Source organism: Malurus melanocephalus, unplaced genomic scaffold (assembly GCF_030028575.1).
Source record: "Malurus melanocephalus ecotype Western Australia unplaced genomic scaffold, MMel_1.1 scaffold_380, whole genome shotgun sequence".
NCBI classification, from domain to species: domain Eukaryota; kingdom Metazoa; phylum Chordata; class Aves; order Passeriformes; family Maluridae; genus Malurus; species Malurus melanocephalus.
The window spans coordinates 37,725-59,687 of NW_026623612.1; the positions used below are offsets into that span (position 1 = coordinate 37,725).

Below are 21,963 nucleotides of genomic sequence, written 5' to 3' on the forward strand. Positions count from 1 at the left end.
ATGAATAAATTGTATGAGGGTAATCTGAGAAATATTTGGGGTCTATATTTCACCATTGATTCAAGGAAAGATTCTGTTATCTGAAGAAACAATGATTTTTTTTTTTTGTAATATTGCTAGTACTTTTCCAAAAGGAAAGGACCCTTAAGGAAAGAATTAGATGAATGTGTCTCTGAGAGAATAAAATTTAATTAAAATAAAGTCCAAAAAATAACCAATTGTGTAAACATATTTTATTTTTATTTCTTTATTTACTGTGTAATAATTTGACTTTAATATATAAATTGTTTAAATTTAGAATTCATAGATTAGATCTGAAAAATTCAGCAAAAAAAATTTGGTATTTGCATTGTTTTTGTAGTAAAGTATTTTTCTTGGTATTGCTAAATAACTTGCAGCTGGGTAGATAATGGATTTGTTTTTGAGCATTTCATAATCTTCTTAATATCACAATAATCAATTCCATTATTAACAGAAATATTTCCCATATAAATGACATTTGTAAAAATTCTTCTTGGCTAATGTAGTTGTGAGCTAATGATTTCTCTTTAGAGATTCTTAATRCATGTGACAGTCTTGGCTGATGCCAAAGCTCAGATGAGGTTACCAACTGGCAAACGGGGTAGACACATGTATGCATAAGGTGTTTTGCTCAGGTTGATGGGATTACCATCCAGTCTGATGTCTTCAAGGGCCCTACGTACATAAGTAAAATCTCTCATTTTGCAGAAAGTGTCTCCATGAATCTCTTGAATGTTGTTGTTCTGACAAAAAACAAGCAAACAAAAAAGAAGCTATTAGAATGTTGCCCGAAAGTGAGTTTTAATTCTTTGAGAAACATTTACGGATGTATTTTCAGTGTTTAGAGAGATACTTGTCTGAATTCAAGGGCCCACATTGTGGTAGCAAGTCATCAAAAGAGAAATCTTCCAAGCAGGGGAAAATTTCTTGCGAGTGCAAAGTTTCAAAACTACGTAACTCAAACCACATAGCAGAGACAGGCTTTGAAGGAGGAATCTGGTAAAAGTATAGAGCATTTTGATTTCCAGATTGTATTGAAAAGCCTTAGTAAGATAAATTTGAATCAGGATAGGCTGGTTCAAAAATCATAGAAACACAATTATCATCCTGACAGTTTGATATGCCTCAACCTGCAAAGGCACAAATCTGTAATTTTATCTGTGACAATTTCCTTCCCCCAGGCCCTCTCACATTAATTTATCTCACATCTGTATATATACTGGGAAAATTGAATGCTTTCAGTTTTATTCTTTTGATTTAAATTCCTCTTATATACCTTATATTCACTATATATTCMATTCTTGAAGTGAACTATTCTCAACAATTAATTGCTAGAATACAATATTGTCAGGAAACTGGGACTAAAAAGTTCATCTCCTAAAATGAGCGCTGTCTGAAAATTCTTCCCTTCTCCATTCCWTTGCTAGTCAGAAACTTGTGTGGAAAAAGCCCAGCTCACGTACTTCCTTCTGTAGCCCATAGCATTTAATATTTAATTTACAGGTACAAACAAATAAAAAACAAGTCAGCCACCAAGCAGAGAGTTTCTATAAATTTACTTGTTGAGAGATAAAGGTTAAATGATGTGTGGTACATTGCCTAGTGAAAGGTCTCTTTCCTGTATTATGTGATAAATAAAACAACATCTGATAAATAAAACGGTAAATTGGTACAAGAGGAGAAAAAGGGAAGGAAGCAGAGCTGGAAAAAATTACAAGGGAGAATTCAAAAAGAAACTATTAGATAAAAGGAAGTAGAGAACAAAAGGATTACAGAAGGATGATGGACAGGATGTTCCAGCATAGTCAAATGTAAAACTTTGGCTGAAATATGGTAACTGGGAATTAACTTTATTAAAATAATAAAATATTTTGAGTATAGCTATAATCTATATTACAAAAGCTCCCCCTGGATATTCAAAAGTATTCCTGTTGGAAGATTTATATGAGTAGTGTAAGGGTTTGTCATTAGTCCCTTAGATTCTTAGATAAGTCTCTTAGACAAATGTTGCTCTTGACAGCTGTGAACATAACTTTACATTGTGTTATTAATAATTAAAGAATTTGGTTTTTGGAAAATATTGTATTGAAAATTCTGAGCTAAATTTTACTTCTTTGAAAGACTGCATCTACTAGTTAATTTTATGTTCCCCATTTCTTCTTTAGTCAAGTAAGAACACTTTTGGCTCAACAGAAGAAACACTACAAGATAAATAATTGCCCTTCACAATTATGTTTGTTGCTTGAGTATAAGGAGCCATTTCTTTCGTAGCCTACCTGAAGATGAAGAGCTTGGAGGCTTTCAGGGAGCGGCAATGGAATGTGATCCAGGTTATTGTCAGTGATGTAAAGATGCTGCAGTTCATCCAGATTCTAGGGGAAAATGGAAAAAAGCAGGGAGAAATGACACACATATTTAAAAATCTCTGGCAAGTAAGTTTGAAATCCATCACTGCAATGAGCACCACTGGAGAGCCACACATTTTCTTTCAGCATAATATGGTGAAAAGGCAAAAATTCAAAGACAGTAACAAACTGATTTGAGCCAGTGGCGCCCTTAGACCAAGAAGACCAATGAGATCAGGGGGTGCATTAGGAAGAGCATTACCAGCAGGTCAAGGGAGGTGATCCTGCCCCTCTACTCAGCCCTGGTGAGGCACAGCTGGAGTGCTGTGTCCAGTTCTGGGCTCCTCAGGATGAGAGACATGGGGCTCCTGGAGCAGGTCCAGTGGGGGGCTACACTAGGTGACTGGAGGATTTCTCTTACGAGAATAGGCTGCACTTCTAATCATGTCCTCTGGAGAGACAATGACAAGATTTTCCCATCACAGACTTACTTTAAATGCCTCATTACGTATTCCTTTGCGACCAAGCCTGTTCTTACTAACATCAATGAATGTTAAGGTAGATGGTAACTCAGGCAGTTGCCTTATCCTATTGTCACGGAGCACCAGCTCCTGAAGTTGGGGCAATCTTCGGAAGGCATCCTTGTGTATCTCTGATATAAAGTTTGCAGTCAAATCAATCCTCTTTAAATAGTCTGGCAGAGAAATAAGATACAACAGACATGTAAGAATGTCTTTCCTGAAATTTAAAATACACCCCCTGCCTGTGTCATTCTTTATACAACTTACAGTCAAAGACTTCAAAGTTAAGAGTTTTAAGATTTCTGTGTGTTTTGGCAATCTACTTGTTCTACATTTCTTTATTTCAGCATTTTCTTACATATAAGAAATTTGATATATTGACTTTTTAATAAAATACACTCAAGCACTTTTTCTAATTAAAAAAAAAACCCCAAAATTAAATTGAATATCTGGGGGGTTTTATTACCTCTCTAAAGATGATTGCAAGTAACAGCAAAAATGATCATTCTTATTTATAATAATTCAAAAATTTGACAGACAATCTGCATCTAATGTATTGACCTTTATGCTCAAAAATAGCAGAATGCATATGCATTTATGTGTAAAATTCTACCATCATCAAACATTATATGAAATATATGGCTGTGTTTTAGATTGATATGAGCCAGTAATAATCAAAATTAAAGCTAATTGCAAGAATACTGCTATCCGTACTTAAGTTAGCAAAGTCATTTCTGCTGATCTTCCTGATCCTGTTGTAGCGTGAATAGAAATATGTGGTTTTCTTAGGCAATGGCAGAACAGCATCAAGTTCACGATCATCGCAGTAGACTGTGGTCCCTAGGCATGCACACAAAAGGCAAGTGGGAAGACCTGTCAAGGAATTGAAAAGAAAATATTTTATTAGAAAGGAAATGTATAAAAATGACACCTTAGTTACTACAACGAAATCCTCACCAACAGGTAAGCAGCCAACAATCAGATTTTGTCTGTGGTAAAGTTCACTCCCATTTTGCTTTGACCACCAGATCATATGATTGCAGCAATAAAGTGATTAAATTATTTTAAAATTTAATTTRTTTTTCTCTCTATGCCTAGAAGAACAATTAACTTCTTCTAATATAATGTTTCTGAGAGTATGATAATAGAATATTTGGTAACGGCAATTAACAAAAAGTTGATTTCCCCTTAAGCTAGCAGGTGCATGCTTCCATCTAGCTGGAGCAATAAAAAGCTGATGAATGGAGCTTGCTGTGATTCCTATGTTGTTCTGTAAATTCTACTTCTGAATATTTTATATGGAAATTAGTAATTTCCTGCAGGACTGTGGAGAAGAACCTGTTTCCTTTGCATGTTTAAATACATTTTCTAGTACRGAAATTCAGCATCATGACAAATTTTTTGATATGAGTCTCAGTTAAGGTAGCTTGGAGATCATGTTAGCAAAACACTTGGTTATCACCAGTAGTTTGTGAAAATTAAAAATTARGCCATTTTATTTCAGTCATTAAATTGCATGAATACAGTGAAGTTAAAAGTTTCTTTAAATAGTACTATTAAAATTTGGTGAGATTTGCGAGAGACTGAAATGTCGTAGTTGATGGCTTAAACATTGTTATGAAGAACTTTCTGCCCATTATGACAAAACTATAAAGAAGCTTTGACCACCAAAGCCCACACCTCCCTGAATGTGCCTCCTGACTGGAACTTTGGACTGTGAGCTGAGCCACCTAAGGAAATTCGGGATAACTGATTATTAAATTATCACAGATTGGGGGASAAGTAAACAAGGTTGAGGGAACAGATTACATCCACAAGAAAGCCATAACCCAGCAGCAGTCCTGAAAATCAGCTCTGGCTGGATTCAGGGTGGGGAGAGGAACAAACTACCCCCCAACCAAGGTGGGAGGAGGAGAGTTTTTGTGTGTGTGGTGTAACCTCTGGTCAGAGGCAGTGAACACCCATCCTCCCTTACACAAACTGGCTCAGCTGTAAAACCCCACACCCTGAGAAGGTCACATCCACGGGACATTCATGTGAGAGGCAGCTGAGGGGTGTGCTAATCCTTCAAAGACCCCAAAAGACCTCTCAGACTCATTCCTGAGGCCTTGTGCAACAGGACTGCACATGCTGCAAGAGGATGCAACAGATGCAGAGTCTGTTGCAAGAGCCTGTGTCAAGCTTGTTCCACTAAAGTGAGCTACCTGGGCATTCCCACCTGGCCCGAATGTGTGTTAATCTATTGAATTCTCTGTTTTCTGCCACCCTCTCTGCCAAGAACAGAAACTGACGATCAACGGGATGCCATCAGGATCCATACTATGGTGTTATTTTCTACTTAATCTGTCTCTCTGCCACTCTCTTTCTCCCCACCCTGACCCTTTTTGTATTTCTCCCTCTCTCTTTCTCTCTCTCTCCCTCACATTTACCGTTAAATAAAATTCATCTTATAGACTTCGGCATATGGTCTCATTTGCACCTTAATTCAGGCAGAGATGGCTCCCTAACAATTTTAATAACCGAATTGTAACACTCGTGACACTGGCTTTTTGATACATCCTCTCCTTGATTATGAGTATAAATCAGTATATCTGTTTATCAGCTTTTAATCCCATAAAAATACTTTTCTGTTTCATGTTTTCCTCCTTGTAGCAGATGGGGTTGTTTCCTCTCATTACTTATAGAATACTAGCATAATTCAGGAATATGGAAGTGTTTTCCTTGCAGATTAGTTTTTCCTCCAGATCAGTTGTGGCTACATGACAGATGTGCCTTCTTAATCTGCCTCAATTACCTGTAGGTAGTTGAGGTGCCATTTGAGGCAAGATTAAAGAATCAGTAACCAGAGTACTCTTATTGTTATCTCTACTTGGACACCTGCGAATATAATTTCTGGAGAGATAAGAATCTTTTCATGCTTTCCCCAACTTTCTCCACAAGAGAGTTTAAGTTGGCTACAGAGAGCAAGTGTCACACAGGGTAAAAAAACCATTCACACCTTGAACTATTCCAGCAAATCTAGCCTTAAATGAATGTAGAGTTAAGGATGGCTCATATTTTTTTATAATACTGCAGGTTTCACCCTGTGCTATTTTTGATTTTGGAGGAGTGGTATATGTCAACTATGTCTAGTAGATACTGAAAAAAACCAGAGGGAGGGGAAGGATTCAAAAAGATATCAGCAAAAAATGAGCTTGGCATAATGTTACTCTGTCTTGTAGTCTTCTATTCAGTACTAGGCCAATAACAGCAACATCTGGCAGGAAAATATTTTGCTAAAAAAAGGAAGATACTAGAGAAATCTGGCTTGACATGTTACTGTCTTGAGCATTTCTTTAGTTGATGCACTTGATTTGCATTCAATACTCAAAAAATGTTGACAGATACTGAATTAATCATATATAATATTTACAGGACATATTGTTACATTCTGTAGTTTTCAAAATTGAAAAGAAAAATGGGCTTTTTTTCCTTTTTTTCTGGAATATCTTAGGAATTTCTCATTCCATTTTAATTTGTTTTGACAGTGTGTATTTTTGCCTGGTCATGGATCACTTGTAGTACATGCGAAAATAAGACTATGAATTATTAACTTCACTGAATACACATTTTCAGTGTGCACACTGAAATGCACACATAGGCAGGAACTCTGGGGTTTGTGGTGTGGGGTTTTTTTTGTTTGTTTTTTTTTGTTTGTTTGTTTTTTTGTTGTTGTTGTTGTTTTTCTTCTGTGAAAAGAATATGCTGTAGTATTAGGCATAGTGAAAATTAGGATTTTCCTGTTGCTGTATGTCTATCAGCAGAAAAYAGAAAAAAAATATCCCACACAGTAGTGGATAACTCTGGTGAGAGTTTGGAGGACTTTCTAACAAATGTCAATAATTAGCATTGCAAGGTTGGTATGGGAGAGGGACATATTATGTTTTGCAATTTTAATTCCTCTGCAAGATTTATAAAATTCTTATTTCACTACAGATTCTCACAAGAACTGAAAGTCATTTTCACTCAAAAGTTCTAAGTAGGTCCTTGTGCTTAAGCTTTTCAGCATATAGYTTTCATGGTCAAAAAGTCTTCAATGTATTAATTATGCTTTGCATTAATACATTTATAAAAATCATGTGGCAAATAATTTTAAAATAAGGACAGTTGAAATCAAAGAAAATAAACTAAGTACTGTTAACCTTTGCCAACCATTGGCAAATTTTTATGTCCTAAATCTTCATTGGCACACTTGTTTCCATAGTAAAATAGTATGGAAACATTTTGACTAGGCACTTGTCTGACTTTGGAACATTCAAGATAGGCATGTTGTATCTTTCTTCAGTAAGAGAAGTACAGAAATTAGGTACTTCCTCTTGAGTAAAAAAACAAATAAAGTGGGCTTGCTCAAAATCAGAACTATGCACAAAAAGATAATTTCTCTTTCCTACTAACCATCTTGAGTCTGGGGTCCAAGCACTCCTGACCCCTGTGCTGAAGACCCATCAATTAATTTTGATGTTGACGCTTCATCCTCAGCTTCTTCTATCAATGGTGCAGAGGGATAACTCTCTTGAATTACAGAAGATAGTTCTGTCCCAATCTCTGTCTAGGGAAAATTAAAAGGAAATGTTACTGTTTACTTCCCTTGGAAGCAGTTTCTCTTCCAGTTATTCATATTTGCCCACTAGAGTCACATATTTTCTGAGGTCTAATGCTTGAGCTGCATTTTATCCAGGAGCTATAATGAATTCTGATGATATATAAACAATTAATGAAATTCCAACATATTTAGTCACTTTTTATGTCAGTGTTTTGAAGGTTTTTTATGTATGCACATGTGCATATGCTTAATGTATACTAGTGAGAATATATACTAGCAAAATTATTTTTCCATATTTATTTAAAGATAGATTTGTGATAAAAATTGATAAATTTGTGATAAGTGAAAATTTGCTGTGAAATATCAAAAAGGTGAAAGTCATTTACCACAAAATTGTAAATTGTACCATCATAAATCCAAAACCAATATAGCTGTGCAGGCTCTTCTTGGAACATTAACATGATTTAAAAACACTACTAAAGAATTCTGAGCTCTGACTTCACACTACTTGCTAATATGTTGGCAGGTTTTTTGTCTTTTTTTTTTTTTTTTTTTTTTTTTTTTTTTTTTTTTAAAAGGTACTGTTTTTTTTTTTTTTTTATTAGCTGCATGATGTAATATAAAAAAAATTATATATATATATATATATATATATATACACGTATATATATAAACATTGGATAAAATCTTGATTTTAAAACACACAATTTGGAAAATCTTTGTATGGAACTGGAAAACTTACTTTTTTGTCCTTCACTCAACATAATTAGTCAAACCAGTTAATTTTGTCGGGCTAAATTTAATTCTAAAAATATATTCTGTTGATCTTCCTGTATGATAATTAAGGATTAAAATTAAGATGTGGCATTTTCTTGCATGATATTACCCTCATGGAAAGATTCTTGCAGACTTGCCAGGTTTTTTGCAGGAGGGCCTATGTTAGCAAAGAGGCAAAGGTGTTTTCTTGGTCACCTCACTAAGCATCTCTTTTTTGAGAGCATCCTGCAGCTACTGTTGTCTTTGSTCTCTACGTGGAGAACCAGTTGTAGAAATCAATTACAGTAGTGTTCATAAATTCTATTTGTAAATGGCAGGTAAAAAGTAATTGCATCCAGACTGGCCAAATGGTTAGAATTTTTTAAATTTGATTTTTTTAATGTAGACTATAGAAGTTAAAGGCACTAAAATACCTGGCATCTGGATTCTAAGCACAGGATATTCAAATAGGAATATCTATCCCTATTTGAATCTCTTTGTATGTGCATATATATTTCATATACAACCAGAGTCTCAAAAGAGATTCTGCTCCTCTTCTCTGTTCTTGTGAGACCCCACTTGAAGTACTGCATCCAGCTSTGGGGTCTCCAGCACAGGGAGGACAAGTCCAGAGGAGGGCCAAGAATATGAAGACAGTCTGAGAGAGTTGGGATTGTTCAGCCTAGAGAAAAGAAGGCTCTGGGAAGATCTTATAGTAGCTTTTCAGCACCTAAACAGGACCTACAAGACAGCTGGAGAGAGACTTTTTAGGACATGTAGTAATAGGAAAAGGGAGAATAGCTTGAAGCTGAAACTTTTATATATTATTACATTCTTTAATAATGGGTGGTGAGGACTGAAAATGGTTGCCCAGAGAAGTTGTGGATTGCYTTGCTCAGGGCAAGGTTGAATAGGGCTTTGAGCAACCTAGGCTTGTTGAAAGTGTCCCTGCCAATGGCAGGGGTTTGGAAGTAGATGATCTTGGTCCCTTCAAACAACAAATCTGTGATTTTAAGATCTGTGAAAATTTTGGAAAAAAAMCCAAAAAACACTTTGCAACTCATAATAGACTACCTGGATCTTGCAACATAGTTATATATCATTACAAGCAGTATTAAGCATTATGATCCTGGACTGCCTTAGAACATCTAAATAACTACCTAAAATCTAATTTTTTGTACACAAATAATTTGGTTTAGGTTATATAATGGCAAAAGGGTCAAATATTCTGTATCAATTAGTTTCACTGAAGACAGAGACCATGGAAGCAATAAAAAAAACCAGTAAGCACTCTGAACCACACAGACTCAGATTTTGACTAAGAACATCTTAGGTTTTCTGTATATCCTTTAGTTGTATTCAAATAATCCACAAGTACCATTAATAATTAGTGTTTATGGATAAAAATGCCCCAACACAGTTACCAAGGTCATAAACTCACAAAATGCAGGTGTGCACAACTCACACAAAATGCCAGGTAATCAAATGAGCAAAATGACCTTCGGCTGAACTATTGCTGAGCAACTTGAGTTGAGGTAAGTAAGAGTAAGGATGTACCTTGTCATTTTGTGCAAATACACAATGTTACCATCTGCAGCACTGACAGTAGACAGCTTAACTAGGAATGGACTTGGGGACAAATCAAAAGACTTTGGGAACAAAGGAAATGAGACAGCTGTTCTCCGAATGGAGGAAGCCTAGAGGGGGAGATGCATTCCAGACTTATTGACCCCAGTTAGTACTGCACTAAAGTTCTTGCACATGCTGTCTACTGCTGTCCACCAGTTTTGTGGAAATCAGATAAGAGTCCCTCTGCTGAACTTTGGAATTAAATCTGGAGATTCTGAGACATGTTTTCTTTATATGCTTTTGTTCTACTGAAAATGATATTCCGGAGAGAAGTATTTTCAAGATAGACTTTGTAAATAGGTTTCAGAGCAAAGATAATTTTCCTTTCACTTGTTATGGGATTTGGGTCATCTACACTGACTGCCACCTCTCTGCCTATTTGGGGGCATACTTTATGGAATTTACTGTCTTGGGATTTGTGATTTACTTTATGCTTTCTGCACATTCTTAGTTGATTAATTACTGTAGCTGTTGGATGCCAAAGCAGAGGTGTTAACCTGTAGTACTTCTGTTTCTAGACTGTTATCTCTCTCTTAGTTAAGATGTTATCTAGATTTGTAGGTGCACAGTTGAACATCTTCCAGCAGTTTCCTTGCAAATGCACTAAATCTGAGATTTAGGGAATTGTTCCAAGTAGTTAGCATTATCTATTCAGACTCTTGCAGTTGTGAATGTCATAAGAAAATAAACATTATTGAAGTTAACTTAATGATGTTGCCATTTTTATACTGGTAACAGAGTAGTTCTCTTATATATGTGTTTCACAGACCAGGCCCAGAGCATGAGAAGTGTTTTCTTGCTGTACATAATTTTGACTTGAACCAGTGACCTAAAGGCAAAAGTCTGTTTCCCGTTATTGGTCATATGATCCATTCRGCTTTGTATCTTTTACATGTTTGATAAATCATGCAAGACTGTAACAAGACAAAGATGTTTCTTGGACCATATACTGTACAGAATGATCCCTCATCTTCCAGATGTTTGTTCATTTCTGGCAACATGGACTTTACATTAAAAAAAAAAAAAAAAGAAGAAACATAAATGATTGTCTATCACTTAATGGCTTTATTTTCCATAAACTTTTTTGGAGGGAGGAGGGAGGCTAGAATTAGACAGGGAGTGGACTTGTGTTTCACTGGCTTCTTTAAGAAAAGCTATTTCTGAAAAAAACACAAAGCAGGAAGAACATTGCAGAGAAATACAATAAAGTATCTTTTTCTTTATCAATAGTTGCAAGTATTCAAATAATAATCTACCCTCCAAGGTAGTTTTAATACACAGCATGAGAAAAAAAATGAAGGGTTATCACATCGCTTATCTTTAGATATCGAACTATGTGATTAATAGTCATCCTGCTCTGTCTTGGAGTCAATCAACAGAATTAGAGAATATCAGTGCTGATTAGTCCCAGAGCATGCCAAAGGATAGTGATATCTTTACTAAGATTGCATGGAGTATCTATTTTTTTCTCCGTTCTATATTTATCCAGAGTGATTCTATTTTATAATAAAGTTGCTTAATGTGGCTGGCCAATTCAGAGGCACTTTCAGACCAGGAAGTTACAAAAGTCAAGAATACACAAATCAGAACATATCAGTAAGGATAAAATGCAATTGGTAAAATCCAATTCGCAACTTGCCATCCATAGGCTGGGCATCTAGTTTGTATTAACATCTCTTCACAATCAGTACAGAAGGAGACAAAGCTAGGATATTCAAATAGGAACAGACACTGCTACAGAAATTCCTTTTAGGGTGAGTTCTTTAGGTATCCATCTCTCACCACTGGCAGTGAAGGACGCGAACAAACAAAAAATTAGAAAAGACCCAGGAGTTTATTTTATGTGTCTATTTTATGTCTACATCTTTTAGAATCAAAGCTGTTGTATTTCATTTAATAAGTACAGATCCACAGGAGAATCTGAAGTGTGTTCWGTTTCAGTGATTTTTTTCAACTGCAAAAAATACACTAAAAACACAAGTAAAATTTCAACACTTAAAAAAAGGCATTGTAAACTGGAAGGGACACACACCTGGTTTCACACTCTGACTCATCAAAAGGAACTAATTTCCTCCACAGCTGTTCTGAAACTGCCAAAGGCTTACAAGAAAATGTTTAATTATGGTAGAAATTATTAATAGAATCACAGAATGGTTTGAGTTGTAAGGGACCATAAAGGCCATCTATTTCCAACCCTCTTGCCACCAGCAGGCAGTATTTTTTTCCTTTCCAAAAGTGACTTATAATTGTTTCTTCTCAAATTTTGCTTTTAAACATTTTTTTCTCCTATTTTTCTGTTTTGAAAAGACCTAGATTTCTTAGTCACTGCAGCCAAGTGAATAATAAGAGCTGTAGTCAATGCCTGTCTCAAAAAGTACAAAAATTTCTATTTGGGGATAAAGSTCCAAATGATAAGTTTGAGTCTCTTATCAACTATGTTGATAACTGACTTTTTCATTACTTTTACCAGTTAATAGGGTTGTTAAAAAATGTATATATTCACATTGAAATTAACAGGAGTAGGACCCCAAATGCATCTGAAGTACTAGAACTCATCAGTCTCCTGGATCCTCTGCAAATCAGTTGGACACACAACCTTGGCAGTTTGCATTTTGCCAAAGAGTCCAAAAATGTGTTTAACAGAATTACTTCTATTTGCATATCTGAATTTTAAAATCTTCAACTGAAGGCAGCAAAACCAGAAAACATTATTTTAGTTTTTTTCTCCACTGCTTCAGTCTGAAGACAAGATTCAGAGCTCTCTAAAMGGAAAGTCAGGCCTTAAAGAGTTACTGCACACAGGCTAGATCTGTTGAAGACCTGCTGTTTGTCTGGGTCTCTGTGGTATTGCTCATAGTGTAAACTATGCATAATAAAAACTAACTTGTGACCTTGAATAAATATTGAGTTTTACACATAGGCCCACTTGTGTCATTCACTTCATTATGATTACAAGATTGTAAGCAGGAAAGTCATAACCACAATCAAGAAATCAAATGTATTCTGCTTAAAACTTGAGTAAATCAATGATATTCACAAGACTGGCATGCCCTATTAAATAGTACACTGACATGTCTATATTTGCTTGATTTCTACAGCGCTGACCACTCATATCTTCTGGGATATGGGGAACTGTGAATGCTTAGGATTCTCTTGGGTGGTACAGGGTATTAGGAATGCAAGAAAAAAAAAATTTGGCTAAACATCTATGAAATAAAGGCTCTCACAAGGAGGTCCATCCATATGCAAAGCAAAATTCTGTTCAACTGCTGTGATGGATTAATTTCTCTTGATGAATTTTAAGAAGGCTGTCCGAAGAGCTCTGTAACGGAAGATAATCCTGTTCTGGAAAAGAAGCTTACCAGACAGTATGAATAGTCTTTCTGGACTCTGCCTATTCCATGCTTTCTTAAAAAAAAAAAAAAAAAAAAAAAAAAAAAAAAAAAAAAAAAAAAAAAAAAAAAAAAAAAAAAAAAAAAGAAAAAAAAAGAAAACAACCTTTGTTGGGATCTCATCTATCTTTTCTTGTTGGGTGCAACATGAATCATCCTGAATTTCCTTTCAGCTGGAAGAGAACATGGAAGCCTTGCTTTATCCTTCACTCAGAAACTGGGAAAAGGTCTGCCTCACTTTGGGGTTTTAGGACCTCACAGAGAGAGCAGGACCTCACAGATACAGCACAGGAGAATCCCACCTACCATCCAATACGTTATTAAGAAATATGTTGTTCGAATGAGAAAAATTCAGTGATGAGGTACATGCAAAATAGCTTCTCCTATTTCTGGGAAGGAAGTMATTTCTGTAGGAATGATAGAGATGTTATTTTCTGTAAGAATGATAAAGATGTTATTTTCAAGAGCAAAGAGAGAGAGAAAATATGATTTATTAATCAATGTGAAATAGAGAGCGACTAAAACTGGTGGTGACTTTATCAGGAAAGCAAGCTTGAACATGGGTAAGTAGAGCTTTGATTGTGTGGCACAAGGGAAACAGGCCAAAGGCAAGGTAAGTTCTTTGCAGCAAAGTTCTTCTCTGTCCCTCTTAGATTGAAAATTTATTTCCTATAAACTATAAGGTTCTGATCTTAGCGCTAACTTTGATATTGTTTTTATCTCTTCAGTTCTCCTCTTTTGGGATATATTTATTCTTAAATTGTTTGAAATCTTTTTGATTTCAAAACTGTTATCCAATTTYGATCTCACACTGATGAAAGAGTAGCTCTTGTCCCTCCCGCTGTAACCATGAGTCTTTAAAAGGAATGTATTTTTATGAATTAGGTATTGTTATGTGAAAAAGTACTAAAATATGATGTATAAAAATGAAAAGACCATATTTCTAAATGTTATATTTTTCACTCCACTTCTATCACATGCAATCCAGAATCACAGAGAGCATATATTACCTTCAGGGAAATTGTGCTGATGTCTAATCAGCAGGGTGAAAATAAAATTAATGTAGCTTTTTAGTAATTAATTGTAAAGAAATAAAGGWATGTAGGAGGGGAAGGAAGAATTTAAGTCAAGCAGACTCCCTTGCTTCTACAGGCAACATGTCTTACTAACATATCATACTAACTCTACAATATCAGAATTTCAGCAGATTTTCTTCAGTACTTTTTCTTACTTTACTGAGCTGAAATTAAAGTGCTTTCCATTTATTTTTCCCTTTTTTTTTCTGTCACTTTCCTAACAGCAATAGAAAACTTAGCATTTATACCCTGAAATACTTGTACTGCTTAAGGAAACAGCATTTTACAACTTCGTTTAATGGGAAATGCTGGAAGTCCTGCCTCAGCTGCCTCTGTGCATCATCAGACAGATAAATCACAATGACTATTTCCAGCAGAATTTGTAGATTTGAATGGAGACCTCATGAAAGCATGGTACCTTACACCTATTCTTAAGGAGGATCACAAATGAAACCCCGTATGAACAGAATATATTTTTGCTGTGTTTTTAGGTTAGGGAAAAGGTGAATGAACTGCAAAGGCAGAAACCACATGAGTAGATTTGTCTGGTAAATGTTTTCATGRCAAACTAAAACTGATCACTAGCTACTGCATTTGTGCACTGTGGAAAGACAGAATAAATTAAGTTTTAATTACCTCTACAGACTGCTTGTTCTCATCATAGGCAAATGGATGAGGCAGTTCTCCAAGTGGTATGTCATAGAACTCAGAATCATAAATTATGGTATCAGTGATAGGGGCAGCTCCAACAGACTCAAAGATAAAAAACCCCAGAAAAACATTTACAAAGGCCTGCATTCTGTTTTCTTTCCTGAAAGAGAAGAAAATGGACCCATTGTAGATAATCTGATATTTGCAAGGAATTTATGACATTTTAATGTCACAAATAGAGTACTTTATATATATAAAACAAAGTATTTCTGATGAATAACTCATATTTATTCATGATGACTCAGTGGTTTAGTCTGGTTTTCTTCAAGAAGAGTCTCTGGATCTGAAAATTCTGCAGACTGCTTTGGCCATACTCACATTCGTATAATTTAGAAAAGGGCTATTGAATTTTATTAGTGCAAAAATAGGCTGACCTCAATGAGCAAATGTCTGAATGGTGTTTTTTCTCTTTCATCTAACTTCACCTATTTCCACTGCACCATAAGATAAGAAGATTTTGGAAATTAGAGAAAAGGTAAATTATTACTTGTCTCTATCAGTATTATCTTTTGAAATATATAGCAAAGTAATTTACTATTTCCCCTCCATCATAAAAAAATTGCAAACCAAAACAAACTAAAACAAACCCCAAACCGCCCAAAACAAACAAAACCAAAAAAACCCACCAACAGTTTAGAAAGTATTAGAGACTCTTTGTTTTCTTTGGATGAGCATAATCAAAACCAAATTAATCCATTAGTCGTTTTGTCAGAATATAATTTTAATTGATGCGGCATATATGGACCATACTTTTGCAAAAGTGTCTTGGGAGCAAAATGAAAAATAATGTCCTCCATAGCCCATGGAAAATATTCTGAATTTCTTCATTATTAAATCAACAACATTTAAAAAGTAGAGAGAAATGGTGATGCATAGTCACCTGTTCTCCTTGCAAAATAGAATTGTAAAATTAAATTATCACCMATTTCAAGTTCCAGAACTTTGTAAAATAGTAGAAAATTCATGCTAAGCTTGAGCACTTGTATTTATGCATTCTCTTTTCCTTGTAAATGATACATTCACTATTATCATATAAGATGCCTTACACAAGGTTCTATTCAGCATTCTGTACTTTCACCTTTATTTAGCTACAGCTCACATTAATTTCACCAAAAGCCCAGTGATAATGAGCAATGCATAAGTCTAATAAATTGTACTCCTTTAGTGGTGCCATGATACACTTAAATATTTTATTTCAAAACTGTAGCYACTTAGAATTAAGTATAAAAATACTTGGGACTTTTTTTAATGGGTGTGCTGAGCAACAAGCTGAATTTTAGCTTCATGAAAAGAAGTCTTTATAAAGCTGGTTTAGGCATGAGGCTATGAAATTCCTCTGGGGATGGTCAGTAACACAAGGCGTTCATTTATCTCTCATTTTCTTTATTCAGAAAGACTTCAGCTGCTGCTGGAAGAAGCTAGAGTCACTGGGTCTTCTCTTTGCGAAAGCTTAGATGAATTACACCTTTCAGTATTAGCTTCCAATACTACTAAAACTATTCTGCTTCATTTAAAAAAATAAAGTAAAATAAAATAAAAATGCAATCTCTGAAAGAAATAAGTATGATAAGATTTGCATTTTTTGTCTGTCTTTATGTTTTCTGATCCCTATTTTTGACAGAATTGGTTTTAGTCTTGATTTATCTTTCCATGTCATTTATCACAGATGATTCAGCTCTAAAGGATGCTATCTATCAACCAAAAATGTTGTACTAACATATGTGGTGTAATTTTTCCTCTGAATAAACTGTTCTTAAATAAAAATTTGCTCACTATGAAAAATTGTTTCAATGTCATATTACCTAAAAATGGAAGATTTTTAAAGGGCGGTAGTCTTGATAAGTATTAAATTTTGCACATACACAAACAAAACCAGCAAATATCTGTGGAAAAATGTTGTTTACCCATGGCTGTAGTATCTGCACTAACTTGCAGGGTTTGCAAGGCTCTATTTCCCTTTCTGGGAAATAGACTGGAATGCACTTTAGAAATATTGGCATCTGCAATAGCTGTAAGATCAAATATTTTGATTAAGATTATGTACACCTTTCACAAGAAGGAACTAAGTCATGTCCCTGAAGAATAAATAGCCTCAACAATCTGCAAACTTTGAATCAGTATTAAGCATGATAAAATAAAACAAATACTAGTATTTCCAGCGATATAAATTCAATTAAGAGAGAACTACCAAAACTTACCTTTAGCTTCCGCTGTCTCAAATGGGATGGAGTAACTTGGAATGCAGAGCCAGTGGTATTAGACCCTGACCAATGGCAGTGGCATTCTGGGGCTGTGGGAGGTAGTACAGCTTCTACCCTCAGCTGAAGACCTCAGCCTAGGGAGTTTCTCAGAATTCAAACACCTTTATATATGATTTTGCTGAAATGAATTTTTGGAAAGTCAAACAAAGATTTGTTGTAAGGAAATGGCATCTATTTCACGTCACAGTTTTTTACCCCTTCCCCTCAAATTTCTTGCTGCTCCTACCAATATACCAATAATACTCTCAGTTTATTCTGGAAAAAACTTTTTGTATTATCTGATAACCTAGAAATAGAAATTTCTCAGTTTCTAAAATCAAGGCTTAAGCAAATTGGAGTTTATGTTAATATTTTCCCCATATGTAACTTTTCAATTTTGTGACTTATTACATGTGACTATGTTTAATGAATTTCCATCTACTGCAGGTATTATCTGGTGTGTATTCAGAGGTACTTTTTTTTCCCTTGTACTTTTCTGTAAGTACTTATGAGGCAATGATCATAAAATGTACTATTTCCAGTATGTTTTCCTTCTGAGAGGAAAAGTCACTTTCTTAATAGATATGAAYCTCTATGATATGCTGCAAATGATAGGTATACACTGCAATATAAACACCAGAAATAGATTGTACTACATTAGCACATCCCAAGCTATCTCTTTTCCTAATGGATTGTGCTTTCTTTACTATCAGTTCTAGCTAAATTCTGTACATCTCTATTGCCTGTGTTTGTACAATGTGCACCTATTCCTCTGAATGTTTTCATCATTTTCCAACTTTTCTATGAAATATGCCCCCTAATACTGTCAACATCCAATATTAACAGCTAGGAAASAACAGAAACTACTATTCTTCAATATCTGTGGAGGGATGTCAGAGTCATGTAAAAAGTTCCAATGTGCTGAGGAAACTTTATTCTCTTTCCTTTATATTGTTTACACAGCATTTTTTTCCCAAAGAAAGGCATCCTAGTAGGCCAAATTTGCATGAGACACTGAAAGCACATCAAGAATTTTAAGCCACATGCTGATAATTTGATGTCCAACATCAAGTTTCTAGAGTTAGCCAAGTGAATCCAAGATGTTTTASAGGGTTTGGCAGACAGGTCAAAGGGTAGAAAGGCAATAGCTCTGTTAACAGATGAGTAGAGATTGGGGTGTTGTAGGACATACCAAATGACACAAGGAATCATACTATTTTAGCAATTAAGTCAAGTCTGCTCTGGCTTGTAGTATTATAACCACTCCTGGATGACAGACCTCTTTGTAAGGAAAGTTAGCGTGAATTGCTTATATGAAAATTGGAGTCTTGAATCATTAAATCAGGTATTTTTAATTTCTTTAATTTCTCTTTTTTAACTATTGTTAGAGCTAGGGAAATAGAAAGAAAAGAAAAAGAATATATTTTTATAAAAAGAATTTTACAAGCTTAAAAGCATGATATTTTGCATAGAACACAAATAAGAAGAGAGTTGGTGGGTTTTTTTTTGTTTATGCCTGAAAGAACAAGAATTTGGAGACTGATTGGTCTATCTGTTGGGGGCATGCCTTATTTGATTCTGAAATTGATGTTTGGCAATTTTTTTGAGCTTGGATGACAGAAGTCCTGACGCTAGCAATCCCAGTCTAGCTAGAAACCCAAAAGACCCAACAAAAAAAAAAAAGATAAAAGGAAAGGAAGACCACTTAGAGGCCTTGTGGTATTGCTGAGCAAAAMCCCAAGCATTTAAAAAAGCTCACAGAAAATTTGTGCTTGAGTTAGGAACTGACTCAGATCACTGCTTATATTTTCTGAATCCTGTTATCACAGGAGATAATGAAATTCCTGAGACTGACTAAAGGACATTTGGGAGTGAGCTTTTCATGTCCTCTAATTAGTGCCTTCACTGACACTGGGTTTTTTTGAGATCCTCTGGCCTTGTCCAGTTTAAGTTACTATCTCATGAACTTCCTCAGTTGTCTTTGAATCTTGCTGTCTTAGCTGATTAAAAGCTCACTGAAGTTAATGGAGAGTTCCATCACTTTCAGTGGGTTTTTGGGGCACTACATAAACTGGAAGCATATTCATCTGTGACCATTGCCTAACACATTCTTAGTTTGAATGCATTCCCGCTGCATACCTTCTGGCWGTAGTAAAAGAATGAATTTATTCCCCTGTTTTTTGAGGAGGCTTTGTTTCCATTTCAGTTCTCCCAGTTCTTGGAGGTGCAATGACTCCTAGCTGTGTTCTTGAACTCAGTGCCAAAGCCTCAGGGTCATCCTATTCTTGTTTTTCCAAAACTTTGATTACAAAGCACTGAGCCTTTGATTCAGACTGTCAACATTCACTTGTTGTAAATATAATTTTTAATTTGCTTTCTTTTCTTTCGGTACTCACAGATTCATCCCCAGGAACTTACAATAAGAAAGAATGTGTGGAAAAAATTCAAGCTTTGCCATAAAATGAAAAATCCTGTCTGATCCTCAGAAAGAACTTGTGTATTGTACCAACTTTTCCTCTTGTCAGCTTCTCAACCTGCCTGTCTGAATAGAAGTAGAGATCTTCAGTTTATGTGTCAGCTCTGGAAAATTCTAGCACTGATTTTGAAGAAGAGCAAGATATATCCAGCTTTAGAAAGAGTTATAGGGGAATCCCAAAAGAGCTCATTAATTTTGTTGTTTCACCTGGCTAAAAGATTCTCCTTGTCCGAAACTAGAGAGTAAGARCAATAAAGAAAAATAAATTAACATGTTGGTGTATCTTCATCTAGAAAAAGAGTAGCAAAGTAAAAGTTCACTTTCTCCTGGGCCAGAGACCAGTCCTACATCACAGGGAAATAATACATGAGTGTCCCTTTAAGGGGGGCAGTAAGTTCAACTGCTGGGCTATGCAGTCTCTTAAAATGTGAGATTCAGTTTCCTCCAACTCTTCCATATTCTGTGACCAGAAATTCAGCTGTCTGATGAACAACATGGGGTCACTCACATCGTGTGACTGAGAAGATTGTGTTTTTGTCAGAAGTGGGAGGTCCATGAGTATTCATTTCTCAAGATTTGCTGTGCCTCATGAGCTTGTTAATGTTAGTAAGAAGAGGCAAATTAATGTTTTCTTTGAGTTTACTYTGGACAAGTGACTGCAAAGTAGATGTAACTGCTTCTACAGACATTCTAAATGCTTTGGAAAGACATGTATTATTGTGAATAAAAACTATTTAAAATATGACTTTTTATACAATATTCTTTTACCTACACATCTACACCTCAACCTAATTCAAATAGATTTGGTTTTTTTTTCTGAATAAAAGTAGTATTTAGTGCTCCATATTATGTCCACTGAATGAAGAATTTTGCTGTAGTACACAGCAAAGAGCACTCACCCCCTTTTTGCACCTGGGTTTGCAGAAGGTCARCCTTCTTTGACATCTTACTTCACCCATTCCTTTAATATGAAAAGTCTTCAACATTTATCATGGATGTTACATGCTGTACCAGTGCATCTGCTTCATGTCCAAATAAAAGTTTTTCTCACCTTGTTTTTGGTCTGTGACTTTATAGTTTCCTGAATCATTATTTACTATGATTTATTTATTTATTTTCTGATTTTAAATATGTGGTCAGAGTTATATTGGACAAAGGAAATGCCCAAAATATTATACTGAACAAAGAAAAAGTGAAATCCTCGAGTCACTGAAGTTGCTACAATCAGTTTCAGGGCTAAAATTCAGGCCCATGTTTCAGACTGTTTCCTTCTGGGATACTGAACACTCTTGACTCTCTGTTTGTTTGTTCTAGAGGCACAGTGAGAGGATGGAGGGGTAGGAAGTTGCTTTGATAGATCCCCTGCCTGTCTCAGTATCACTTGCATTTCATGAATTGCTGGATTGTGAAACCTTGTTCACCCTAGGGCTCTGGGAAAAAGGAGAGCATCATATGAACCTTGCTGGGATCAGGGAACAAAGGCTGCATAACAGAAAAATAAACATCTCAGAGAGAAGGAGAAAGGAAGGAAATCATGTGGCTGCTGAAGGGATTAGCATTTCCATTTTGCTCATCAAAGTTAAAAGTAGTACAAAAGAAGGATTTAGAGTGCTCCAACAGTTCCATCCCCTGTGCAAATCATCATAAACAGCAGGGAAAAAGGAGTTAAACAGAAAATGTGAGACAGCTGCAATTGTTTTTGCTAGCAAAATCTTGTTTAGAGTGAATTATTTCTGTGTAAACAGTGAATGCAAGTAATAAAAAGAAGCTTTTTAATGAGTAACAGAAATAACTACCCATTACACAGAGATCTACTCAAATGTTTTATTTGTCATGTTTGCCTGATTTTTGGTTCCTGATGGCAGATTCCTTTTCAGTTCACACACCCTTAAAGTCTGTTCTTTTCCTCTATCGTTACTTTTATTGTCACCTCTTACTTCCACTGTTGATGCAGGTAGATAGCATATGACTTTTTCCCTGTCATTCAAATATTTATTGTTGCATTTTTTGTACTGCCTGTGCAGCTCTTTGGTTTTGGATTTTGGGATTTTTTGATTTTTTTTGTTGTTCAAGGCTTTTTAAATCTTTCAGAAATAAAATAACATACCTATTTAAAATTTGTCAGATGTATGCTAGATCTGTCTAATATTGCTTACTAACAGTAAAAACTCAGAATATTTTCATGCAGTCTGGTCTACCAGACTGTGATGAATT

General features: G+C 35.3%; 1 protein-coding gene across 1 annotated transcript; it reads right to left on the reverse strand.

The window, feature by feature from the left end:
• Positions 1-489: 489 nt before the first annotated feature.
• On the reverse strand, positions 490-15,120 carry EPYC (epiphycan). The gene is made up of 6 exons (XM_057378921.1): positions 14,959-15,120; positions 7,322-7,475; positions 3,602-3,760; positions 2,858-3,060; positions 2,298-2,393; positions 490-764 (listed from the first exon to the last, which is right to left on the reverse strand). The coding sequence occupies exons 1-6, from the start codon at positions 15,118-15,120 to the stop codon at positions 594-596; spliced, it is 945 nt and encodes a 314-aa protein (XP_057234904.1). The 3' UTR covers positions 490-593.
• Between the last annotated feature and the right edge of the window lie 6,843 nt (positions 15,121-21,963).